Source organism: Microcaecilia unicolor, chromosome 8 (genome assembly GCF_901765095.1).
Source record: "Microcaecilia unicolor chromosome 8, aMicUni1.1, whole genome shotgun sequence".
NCBI classification, from domain to species: Eukaryota; Metazoa; Chordata; class Amphibia; order Gymnophiona; family Siphonopidae; genus Microcaecilia; species Microcaecilia unicolor.
In genome coordinates this window covers 188,768,595-188,780,500 of record NC_044038.1, presented here as the reverse complement: position 1 = coordinate 188,780,500, position 11,906 = coordinate 188,768,595, and the positions used below count along the sequence as shown (strand labels likewise).

At 44.9% G+C, this 11,906-nt stretch overlaps 1 protein-coding gene across 2 annotated transcripts in view; it reads left to right on the top strand.

Moving 5' to 3' along the window:
• The first annotated feature begins 667 nt into the window (after positions 1-667).
• The window catches only part of POFUT1 (protein O-fucosyltransferase 1), a 140,981-nt gene continuing 129,742 nt past the window's right edge, over positions 668-11,906 (top strand). For both annotated transcript variants that reach the window (XR_003943206.1, XM_030213110.1), the window contains exon 1: positions 668-894. Coding sequence is in view for 1 of the 2 variants with exons in the window: in XM_030213110.1 (XP_030068970.1) it covers positions 801-894 (94 nt within the window). In the remaining variant the exon portion in view is untranslated. The remainder of the gene's footprint in view (positions 895-11,906) is intronic.

Genomic DNA, 11,906 nt, shown 5'->3' with positions numbered 1-11,906 from the left:
TTTGATGTATGATTATGAAAACCACTTGTCCCTGAAACATGCTCAAAACAAAAGAGATTCAGTGAAGATGTGATTCCATTTGCCCCAATGAAAGGACAGTATATTTTTACTTCCAGTCTGTGTTAACACCAGGCTTCCCAAGGCAGATTACAACAACAGTTAAGATGAACCCATCAGCAAACAGGATATCCTTACTGAAATGTGGCCATGTAGTACTGTATTGCATAGATCAGTGTAGAAAAATGAGCTAAAATAACACCCTGTATTAGATCTGTTTCCACTAGCTCCAATAATTGTTGAAGCTGATTTAGTGATATTCAGTTTTGATTTCATGATATTTATATCTAAATAAGGGAAGCTTTAAAATAAATAAAAAAAGGTGACAAATAAGTAAAAAAAAATATATATAAACAAGACAACCTTGTGTCCTCCAGACCTCCACCTTTAAAGGCACTGCCTATGCAACTGGAACAGCTTTTGACTTTGTACAGATGGACCACGCATAGGCAGTCCCTTATTTGTAATAATCTTTTGCTACGGTTTTGTGTAATGTGAACCAGTGTGGTGGCAATCTCCGCCTACTGTCAGCAAGCTACGCCTCTGGCTTCAACCCATATAACGTGCTAGATAGGCTCGTACCGTCTCCTCTCCTGTTCTCAATCTAACCTCCTTGGGTCCCACTCCTAGTTCTCAATCTAACCTCCTCCCCTTGGGTCAGTGTGTTAGATATCATAGCCCGGTAGCTTGTGGGATAGATTTCTGGGAAGGAGGAGCAGCTGGAGCTGTGGGTCTTCTTAGCAATGGGTCGGAAGTGGTTGTGGCTGCTGCTGCTATGTTTGTCGTATGTGAAAGGGTGGGATCCTACTGGCTATCTGCTGTACTGTCCCTGCATGGGTAAGTACGGAGAAACTCTTCTTTTTATTACTACTACTGTGGCTCAGTTTCCGCAGACAAGCAGGGGAAATGCAGGCACCATTTCTGGTGGTGTCTGTCAGTGTGCCGGCCCGGTGCTCTCCTCTAGCAAAGTAAGCCTTTGGGCTTACTGGGCACGGTGTAGCTGCTCCACCTGTTGATAATTTGTTTTCCTTCCTTACAGCTTCAGTACAGTCGCAGCTCTCCAGACAGACTCGCTCCCTAATTTAAAAGAAAAAAAAAAAAAACTTGCTGCCTACCTCGGACCACGTGGGATCAAATGGTTACCGCGGTTTAGACCCACACATCAGGCTATAATCCCATCCTTGGGCCCAGTACCGGCACCGGTGGGGGAGGTGAGCCGAGTCACCCATCCTGGCCCCAGCAAAACACTCCCACTCTCGCAGATGCAATGTCTAACTTGGCGGTGGCTGGTGTACATAAGGAGGGCACAGCCAACAGTACTTGGACCATTGTTCCAGTTCCAACTCCACTCCTCTTATATCTGTGGTGAGAGCACGGGGGCACAGAGAAGCTCCAGCTGCGCGGCTCTGTCTCCCTCAATCCACACGTCTGCTACAGCTAAAGGCCTTCGGTCCCACAAGGTATTCGGGGGGGGGGGGGGGGGAGAGCAGGGCTGGTGTTACATATGCAGGGGCCCAGGGCAGAAATTAAGGAGGGAGGGGGGTCCCCCAATCCCCTGTCTCCTCCATTATTACCACAAATAACACAACTTTAAATTAATTCTTCACATACACACACACACAAAAAAAACACAGACCTTCACTAAATACAAAACAAGAGATCACAAATGTATAAATAGAAATATGAACTCCCAAACTGAACTGGGAACTGCAAGAAGTTAAACTCAAGTACTACAACAGAAATAAAAACAAATTGACTTAATTTTGTATTGAACACAAGCTGTGGCATAACCATGAGGGAAGTTTGGGCCTCCCAAATTTAACATCTCCCTTGCTTTGTCTGATAGGATCCCCAAGCCTCACAAGCTGATGACCACCTCCTCAGGTCCAGCGACCAGAACTCTCCAAGAGCTGCTGGTGGTGTTGACGCCACCTCCCCCCTTACTCAGATGCCATGAATGCATGTAACACTGGTCTACAAAAAAAACCTTTTTTTCTGTAACAAGAACAAAAATACATTTTCTGGAAGATAATTCTTCCCTGAATCCAGATCTCATTTCAGAATTTCTGTATCAGCCTCAGTTTTCATGTGATAATGGTTTTTGTAAATGCTTGTGTCGGCATATGTAGCTATTATATGTATCTGGCAAAATGACACGCTTCTGCTACAAGAGTTCCAAAAAAACTGTGTCAGTTCACAAAGAAATCAAAGATATAAGCAACATAAGAGTAAAGAGAAGTGAAGAAACATACCTAAAAAGATTTCCTTCTTGATATCCTGTGGTACTTTGCCTCGGGAACGTCTCTCCATAAGGTCCAGCAGTAGTTGGACAACATTGCGGCATTCCATTTGCCTTGATAACTCTTTTCCATTTGAGAAATGTCCTGGTGGAACCGTTCTCCATGTTCATCACTAACGGCGCCAAGGTTATCCGGGAAGAAGTTCAAATGATCGTTCAAGAAATGTATTTTTAGTGTCATGTTACATCTCATATGGTGGTATGATCTCAGTAATTCATGTACAATATCACGATAGTTCTCTGCCTTATTGTTGCCTAAAAAGTTCTTGCAGACACTTGTGAAAGCCAGCCATGCCTTTTTTTCAACATCGTTCAACATATCAAGGAAATTTTCATCAGCCATACTTCCCTAATTTGCGGTCCTACAAATATTCCTTCCTTAACTTTTGCTTCACTGATCCTTGGGAACTTCTCTCGCAAGTACATTAATCCAGGAGATGTTTTGTCCATGGCTTTTACAAAGTTTTTGATGAGACCCAATTTAATGTGCAGCGGAGGTAGATACACATTTTTGGGCTCAACAAGAGGAATGTTCACCACATTCTTCTGTCCAGGCAGTAGTTCATCCCGAGCAGGCCATTTTTTCCCACAATAGTGATTTTATCTGTCTCTGCTATCCCACTCGCATAGAAAGCAGCAGTGCTTTGTGTACCCGAGCTGCATACCGAGCAGAATTGCAATAACCTTGAGATCTCCACATATACGCCATTTGTATTTCTCATATTGGACAAGTATGAGTAGCTGGCTGAAGTTCTCATATGTCTCCTTCAGGTTAACTGCATGAGCAATCGGAACTGAAGGAAATTTGTTCCCAATGTGAAGAAGTACTGCTTTCAGACTAACTTTGCTAGAATCTATGAACAAGCGCCACTCATTTACATTGAAATCATGGCCAAGAGTCTCCATAACGGATTCAATATCATTACAAAAGACCATGTCACCTTCCTTGGAGAAATGTTCAGAAAAAATACCATGTCGGTCACGAATACAGGGGCTGGCCCGGTGGCAGACAGTCAGAGAGTGGGTGGGACAGGCACCGGGCCCCCCCCCCCCCCATCTCGGTGGCCCTGCACAGCAGGGTACCAAAATGCAGCATTTTCAAGGATTTTTTATAAAAAGGGTAGCGTGTCACAAGAAACTGAGCTCGATAGGCAAAAACTGATTTCATTTTCGAATTCAACACCCATGACTTAACTAAGAGCACCATTCACATTCTTTGTAACAAAAATGCCGTTTACCAATCAATAGAAATCATCATATAAAATAAAAAATGGAAAATAAAATAAAATGATACCTTTTTTTATTGGACATAACTTAATATGTTTCTTGATTAGCTTTCGAAGGTTGCTCTTCTTTGTCAGATCGGAAATAAGCAAATGTGGTAGATGACAGTATATATAAGTAAAACATCCACGCATTTAATTGACAGTCTAACAGGGTGGGGATGGGTAGGAGGTATGCATGGGAACATCCAAGCATTTCAGAGATAGTCTAACAGGATGGAGGTGGATAGCTGAGAGGAGGGTGATAAACAGAGCAATACAACTTTATGTTTTATAATGGGCTAGAAAACCCAGATCTTTGTTTAGTCCTGTCTGTTGGGTGTCAAAATATTCAATCATTCTGACTTCGAAGGTCTTACATTCCTGTATTGTTTTAAAGTTACCTTTCAGGATTCTTACTATGAAGTCACTGGTACAGTGATCTGGTTTGTAAGTGCTGACCCACAGGGGTGGGAACCCGGCTGGCACCAGTATTGTTCATGTGATGTCTATATAAATTAAATCTTGTCTTTAGCATCTGGCCTGTTCTCCATATAGTATTCTTCGTTACATTGTTTACACTGAATGATATATACCACATTGGAAGATGAGTATGTGAATATTCCTTTATGTTGAATATTTTTCCTTTGTGAATGACTGTGGGGTCCTGTGAAATGTTTTGACATAGCTTGCAGCTGGATATATTGCAAGGATGTGTGCCCTTATCTTCTTTTTCAGTCTGTGTTGGGAGTTTACTTCTGATTAGCTTATGTTTCAAGTTGGGTGGCTGTCGGAAGGCCAGCATTGGTGGGGCTGGGAATATCTCATTCAGTAATTCATCCTCTTGGAGTAGAGGCTGAAGATGTTTTATGATTTTCTTAAATTTTCCAGCTCTGGATTGTATGTCACTATAAGGGGGATTCTGTCTGTGGCTTTGTTTTCTTTGTATTGTAGCAGATTTTCCCTGGGTGTTTTGCGGGAGGAGGCAATACTGTATTTTGGGAGATTATTTGGGGTTGTAGCCTTTCCGTTCGAAGGATGCAGTCAGGATTTCAAGATTTCTGTCTCTGTCCCTTGGGTCAGAGCAGATACGGTGGTATCTCGAAGCTTGACTGTAAATAATAGATCTCTTTGTAATGTGAAGGGTGGAAGCTGGAGTTGTGGAGGTAGCTGCATCTGTCTGTTGGTTTCTTGTATATAGATGTTTGTATATAGCCATCACTGATTGAGACCGTGGTGTCCAAAAAAATTGACTTTTTCTGGGGAGTAGTCAATTTTGAATCTGATTGTAGGATGGTATGTACTGAAGGAATAGTAAAATTGTTGAGTTTCTTCCCCCTCCGTCCAAATCATAAAAAATGTTATCGATGTACCTGTAGTATTTTAGAGGTTTGGTCTGGTATGTATTCAGAAATGTCTCTTCCAGCTCAGCCATAAAAGGTTGGCATATTGGGGTGCTGTCCTGGTACCCATCGCAGTGCTCATTATTTGTAGATATCATTGTTAAAGCGGAAGTAGTTTTGTGAGTTAAAATAAATTTGATAAATTTCTAATAGTTTCTGGTGAGTATTGATGGTCCAGTGTGGATGTTTTTAGGAGTCTCCCACATGCAGCTGTGCTGTCCGCATGGGGAGTGTTGCTGTATAGTGATTCTACATCCATCGTGACCGAAGGGTGTTTGGTGGTAATTGTTGATATTTTTCAATTTATTCAGAAAGTCTGTGGTGTTCTTGTAATGAAGCTGTTTGTTTTGTGCACGAGAGGTTTCGGAATTCCCTCTATGAGTCCAGATATTTCCTCCGTGAATGTGCCAATACCTGATATGATTGGTCTGCCCGGGTTTCCAGGTTTGTGGATTTTGGGTAGAATGTGCCCACAGAGGTTGGTTTGGTATGAGTTTCTTCAGATGTGGCTGTACTTGGTTTAGGAAATGTTCTGATAAGGTCTTTTAGCTGCTTTGTATAATCCTGTGTGAGGTCCTCAGTTAGTTTCCTGTAGTATTTATTGTCTGAGAGCTGTCTGTGGCCCCTCTTCAATGTATTTTTGTGTGTCCATAATTACTATTGCGCCTCCTTTGTCCTGCAGGTTGATGATAATGTGTTTGTTAGTTTGTAGAGTTCTTATGGCCACTCTTTCTGGTGGGGTAGATTGTACAGAATTCTCTTTTGTTTGTTGGAAAGTTGTGATTTTACCCTATGTCTGAAACTTTCTATGTAATTGTCCAGCGTGTAGTTTGTCCCTCCTGTGGGGTGAAATAAGTGTTCTTTTGTTAAGACTGTATTCCTCTCTACTCATGAATGCATGAAAACTGGCAGGTGGAATGCATGATTTTTGGCAGCTGGACCAGAGAAGGTCTTCAGTTGGCGGGGTTTGGAGATTTGGGGATCCCCACTATCTCAAGTATTTATAAATATACAAGCAGATATACCATACAGTGGTTCAAGTGTAACTTTCAAAACAAATCTAACCCCTAACTAACCTCTCCCCACCCCTACCCCTGAGCTAAAGGAGGGCATTTAGTAAAAAAACTATACAAGTTAGGAAGAGTACAGACATCACAGGAGACCACAGGACTAAGCACAATGGCAGTATGCAATAGCCACTGCCACTAAACCTAAGAGAATTGGTATGTTTCAATCATTTTTATTAAGTTGACATAATCAACAGTACCTTTCACATTACACAAGTAAGTTCCATAACGGCATATCTTCACATTTGTGTATTTTATTATATTAGTAGTTCCCCCCCCCCACCCCTAAACTACTTCCCCCCCACCCCCCTTTCCCCTCTATGTCCTTAATAAGCAGAGGTTACAGGAGCAGCAGCAGCAGGGATTATAAGTTCAATATCTGCTCCGGACCATTGGGGTCAAGGTTTCCCAAAAGGGCGCCCAGCTGCATTCGAATTGTTGTCGTCTTATCTGTGCTGGTTCCGCATTGCCAGATGCTCTGTATGTAAAAATATAAGCATTTGAGTTCGCCAATATTGCAGTGATGGTGGTCTGTTCCCCAGCCACTCCTGCAGGATTGCTTTTTTTTCGCAACTACTGTAGCTCTTTTTACAAAGTCTGTGAATCCCTTCGGCGTTGGCTTTGCTTAGCCTTGGGTGTCCAAAAAGCAACTTTGGATCATATGTCCATCTTCGAGACCAGAGTTCTGTTACTTGGTCGCAGTATACTTTTCCAAAACTAAACAACTCTTGGGCAGGTCCAAAACATGTGAGCCAATGTAGCCCCTTCTTGATGGCACTTCCCACATTCCATCCGGTGATGCTCCCATATGAAACCTCTTCTAGTCGCCACATATATCCTTAGTGCGAATTTATATTGTATTTCCCAGTACTCCACCAGTTTTGTGGTCTGCCAAAGCGACCGCACATGGTCCTTAAACATAGTCTCGGTTATCTGCTTCCCAGATTTTGGCTCCATTTTGCCGTGTAGCCCACGTAATCCAATTCTGGCATTGTATCTCGGATGTGGCGATGATGGTAGGCCATGGGCACTTTCAATTGCGCCCCCAGCGACATAGCAGCAGCCAGTGCTTCCCTCACGTCCTCGGTGAGGTCTGACTGGACACATAGTGCCTTAACTGGTAATAATGGAAGTAGTCCGCTGAATTTATTTTGAACTGAGCTCTCAGTTCTGGAAACGTTCTGATATGCCCTTCGTCTGTGAGCACATGATACAGGTATTCTATCCCCTTTTCCTTCCATCTATTGAATACAGCATTGCTTGTCCCATGGCTCGAACCTTGGGTTGCCACAAATCGGCAGGTGGGGGTAGTTTTAGGCAAAAAGCCATGCATGCGGCAGATCCATTTCCACACCGCTTTCATTGTAGGCAAAATGTGTGACTTCTGTAGGACTGCTGGGGGATGTGCTTGCTACCATGCAAAAATCCTGTAAAGTTGTCTGAGCCAAACAAGCCTAATTCCATGGTGGTAGCTGAGTATTCACTTGTCTTTCGAAACCAGTCATTAGGTGCCTGATTCCACAGGCTACCGTTAAGTATCGCAAACTCAGGAGGCCCAGGCCCCCATATTCTCCTGGGATCTGCAGAAATCCGCAGAGCAATTTTTGCTTTCTTTCCTTTCCAAAGGAATTTCTGCAGTATTTTGTTTATTTGCCGTTCCACTTTCCTTGGAAGATAAAGTGGGAGCGTTGAAACACATATAACCATCTGGGTACAGTCATCATGTTGTATAGTGCTATTCTTCCTACCGTGTTTCCCCAAAAATAAGACATTGTCTTATATTAATTTTTGCCCCCCAAAATGCGCTAGGTCTTATTTTCAGGGGGCTGTCTTATTTTTCGGGGAAACATCGGGGTTGGAATCGGGGCTGGCCTACCCGCCCTCCGTTGCTCCCGGAACTAACCTTAAACGCCTCCTTTCACCTTCACAGCAAGCAGCAGTAGGGCAGGCCACTCCTTCCTTCCGTGTCCCGCTTTCGCCTGACGTAACGTCCGCGAGGGCGGGGCATGGAAGAAAGGAGAGGTCTGCCCTGCTGCTGCTTGCTGCGAAGGTGAAAGGAGGCGTTTAAGGTTAGTTCTGGGAGCGACGGAGGGTGGGTGGAGGGGGGCCCGGCGACCTCGGGTGGGGGGGGGCGGCCTGTCCGGCTCTCGGCGGCCCTGCTTTCAAACAAAAATTTGCTAGGTCTTACTTTTGGGGGAGGCCTTATATTTACCAATTGCAGCAAATCCTCTACTAGGTCTTATTTTGGGGGGATGTCTTACTTTCGGGGAAACAGGGTAGTAAGAGATCGGGAGGGATTGCCACAGCTTCAACTTGTCTGCCATGTCCTCCAAATAACTTGTTCACATTTTGGGCACACACTTGAGCCAGGTTCTGGGGAATTTGGACTCCTAAATACTTGATTGCCTCATCAGCTTCTTCCACTCCGTTCCTCTAACCCTGTGCCTCCCACCCCAGGAGAGATGGTGAGCATATGTGATTTGTATGCATTTATTTAAACCCGAAAGATCACTGTATTGTTCTATCCGTGTCCAGAGCTGCCTTAACGAATTCTGGGGTCCCTCATCACCACCAACAGATCATCCGCAAATGCCAGAGTCTGCACTACCCCTCCACTCACCTCTGGTCCCTTTATCTGCTCATTCCATCTTCAGCGGGCGGAGTAGTGGCTCGATAGACAGCAAGAACAATAGGGGTGAGAGGGGGGCATCCCCTGATGAGTACCTCGCTCTGTGGCTATTGGGCTCTGTTCGTACTCCATTAATAATACAGACACCGTCAGCTTAGTGTATAATGTCTGTACGGTCTGAAGGTACCAGCCACGCATGCCCATATAATTTAACACCCCAAACAGAAATTCCCATCCTATTTTGTCAAATGCCTTTTCGGGCGTCGAGACTGAGGAGGACTGCAGGTACATGATTTACTTGGCTGTAGCTCATTGCCATCAGCAATTTACGCACATTAGTAGAAGAATGTCTGCCCTTCACGAAGCCCACTTGTTCAGAGCCCAATTATATCTGGAAAGTATTGAGCCAGCCTGGTGGCCAAGATTTTTGCTAGTATTTTTATATCTACATTCAATAATGAAATGGGTCGGTATGCCTCTGGTTTGGTCCCTTTCTTTACCTGGTTGGGTAGTAATGATATCAATGCCATGTTATTGTGAATGGGGAACCTTCCTGTCTCCACTGCTTCCTCATAGTCATGCAGTGCCAATACACTTTCTGGGGTATCATATTGTAAAACTCTCCCGTGAATCCATCGGGGCCTGGGGAAGAGTGATGTGACAATGACTTATGGATGGCTTGGAGCTCTTTACCAGTGATTGGACCATTCAATGTCTGCAATGCTAGTGGAGAGAGTTTTGGCAACTTGAAGGCTTCTAAATAACTCATGAGGGATTCTTTATCTATATCTTATATTTTTGATATATTTGCCTGAAATGTGCTCGGAATATATTTGCTATTTTTTTCGTTTTTTGTGTGTGTTTTTCTCGTCCTTTATGGCTGATAGCACTCTATTTCCTCCCCATGTTTTCACTACTCGGGCAAGCAGGGCCCCAGTTTTATTGCCAAAACCTGTGCAGCCTGTATTTGTAATATATGGCCCCCTTAAGTGCCCTTTCTTGCAGTAGGGAATGAGTGCCACTTGTGCTACTTGCAGTTGCTCCCTATGCTCTTTATTTGGAGTTTGGGTGTACTTGCGTTTGGCCCTCCCTGCCTTTGCCTCTAACCTCACTATAGCTGCGGTTAGTTTTCTTTTCCGCGCACAGGCAAATGCTATTATATTTCCTCTCAGCACCGCTTTTGCAGTCAGCCAGTACAACGCTGGATTTTGTCATGTTGCTTATTAGGACTGGCAAACTCCTCCCAAGTTTTGTTCACATATGCTTTAAAATTTGTATCAGTCGCCAAATAAGTTGAGAATCTCCACCCCGCTTGCCCCTGGTAGAACTTTCTCGCCTCCAAATTGAGCCACACCATGGCATGATCTGTTATTTCTTCAGGCCCTATTTCAGCTGCATAAACTTTTTGAAATAGTTTTTGCCTGACTAGAATATAGTCTATTCGCGATTGGGTGCCATGGGCTCCCGAGACATGTGTAAAGTCTTTTTCACTGGAATGCAGGACACGCCAAACATCCACTGTATTTGTTGCTATCATGAGGCGGAATAGCGCTCTAGATTTAGGGCCCCCCTATGGGCTTTCCGTGGTTCTGAGCAGTCTAACTGGGGGTCTGCTACCATATTCAAATCTCCCAGTATCAACCGTTGGGGGCCTGAATATTACAATGCTGGATTTAATTCATGGTAAAATTTTTGATTATATGTGTTGGGGACATACACTGCCGCAACTAACAAATCCAGGCCCTGGAGCCACATGCGCACCAACACATAACAGCCCTGAGGATCTGGTACCAGCAGTTTCGTTTTAGGCTGCCAGGCCTTTGCGCACTAAAATAGCTACTCCCCCATGTCTCCCTTATGAAGAAGCTGCATACACCTCTCCCACCCAGTCTCTGGCTAACTTTTGGTGCTCTTCCGCTGTTAGTCGTGTCTCTTGCAGAGAAGCTACATGGTGATGAGAAACCCCAACGTTCCATGTTATGAATCTCGTTGTGTTAGGTTGAGTCAATGTTGCAAGGTTTACTCTTCTTCCACGTTTAAACTTAACAGTATGGGGTCTAGGCGACCAGCTCCACCCCAGTCCCCCCACTCTTCCTTCTGCCTCCGCTCCTTCTCCTCCACTCATGTACTCTCTGCAGTGTTTGTGGCCTTCAGCCCATCCCCCCTCACTTCCCCCACCTAAACCCTTGCATTTATCCATCTCCGAATAAGATAGATACTGAGATCACATACAATTGCCAGGGACCCTGGCGCCCTACAAATAACATTCTAAATTCAACATACCTTCAAAACCTAACATGTCTACAAAGCAATCTTTACATATAACAACTTTTTTTTTTTTAATTTTTTTATTTCATTTTGTCATATGTTTACATTTGTAACCCTTCCATACTCAAATAAAGTCAACTAAACATCAATTCTGGTGTCTGTCTCTAAGCTTTGTCTTTACATTCAAACTAGTCAACTACTTCTAGTTACTCCTTTTAGATTACTTGCATTTATAACCAACAATCCCTAACTTACTCACACTTCTTGCATCTATCTTGTAACATCATCACAACTAGTAGTTTTATCCACATACTAGCCGTTAAGACCCGTTAAAACGGGCGCGTATTGGAATGTTTTTTTTTTCCCAAAGGCCCCCCTCCCGTTGCAGCTGCAAGGCCCCCTGCCATCCTCCTTCCCTGCCAGCTCCAAGGCCCCCTCTGTCCCTCCCTCCCAGCTCCAAGGCTCCAGTCCTGCCCCCTTCCCTCCCTCCCAGTTCCAAGGCCCCTGCTCTCCCTCACAAACTGTAAGGGCCCCATTCCATCACAACTGTAAGGGCCCCCCTGCCCTCTCTCCCAGTTCCAAGGCCCCCTGCCCCCCCCGTGCCTTCTTCCGAGCCAGCTGGAAGGCCCCCTTCAGTCCAGCCCTCCAGCTCCAAGGCCCCCCCTCCTGAGACCGCCCCCCCACACCCGGAGTCGCCCCCGCCCCCCCCTTCACCGGCCCGGGCCCTCTCTTCGTTATTCAACTTACAGCAGCGCCAAAACAGCAGCAAGCAGCAGCTCCCGTTGGCCTTCCTTTACTGCCTGTGCCTCGCCCTCGTGTGACGTCACGTCGGCGAGGGCGGGGCACAGGCAGGGAAGGAAGGCCGACGGGAGCTGAAGCTGAGCTGCTTGCTGCTGTTTCGGCGCTGCTGTAAGTTGAATA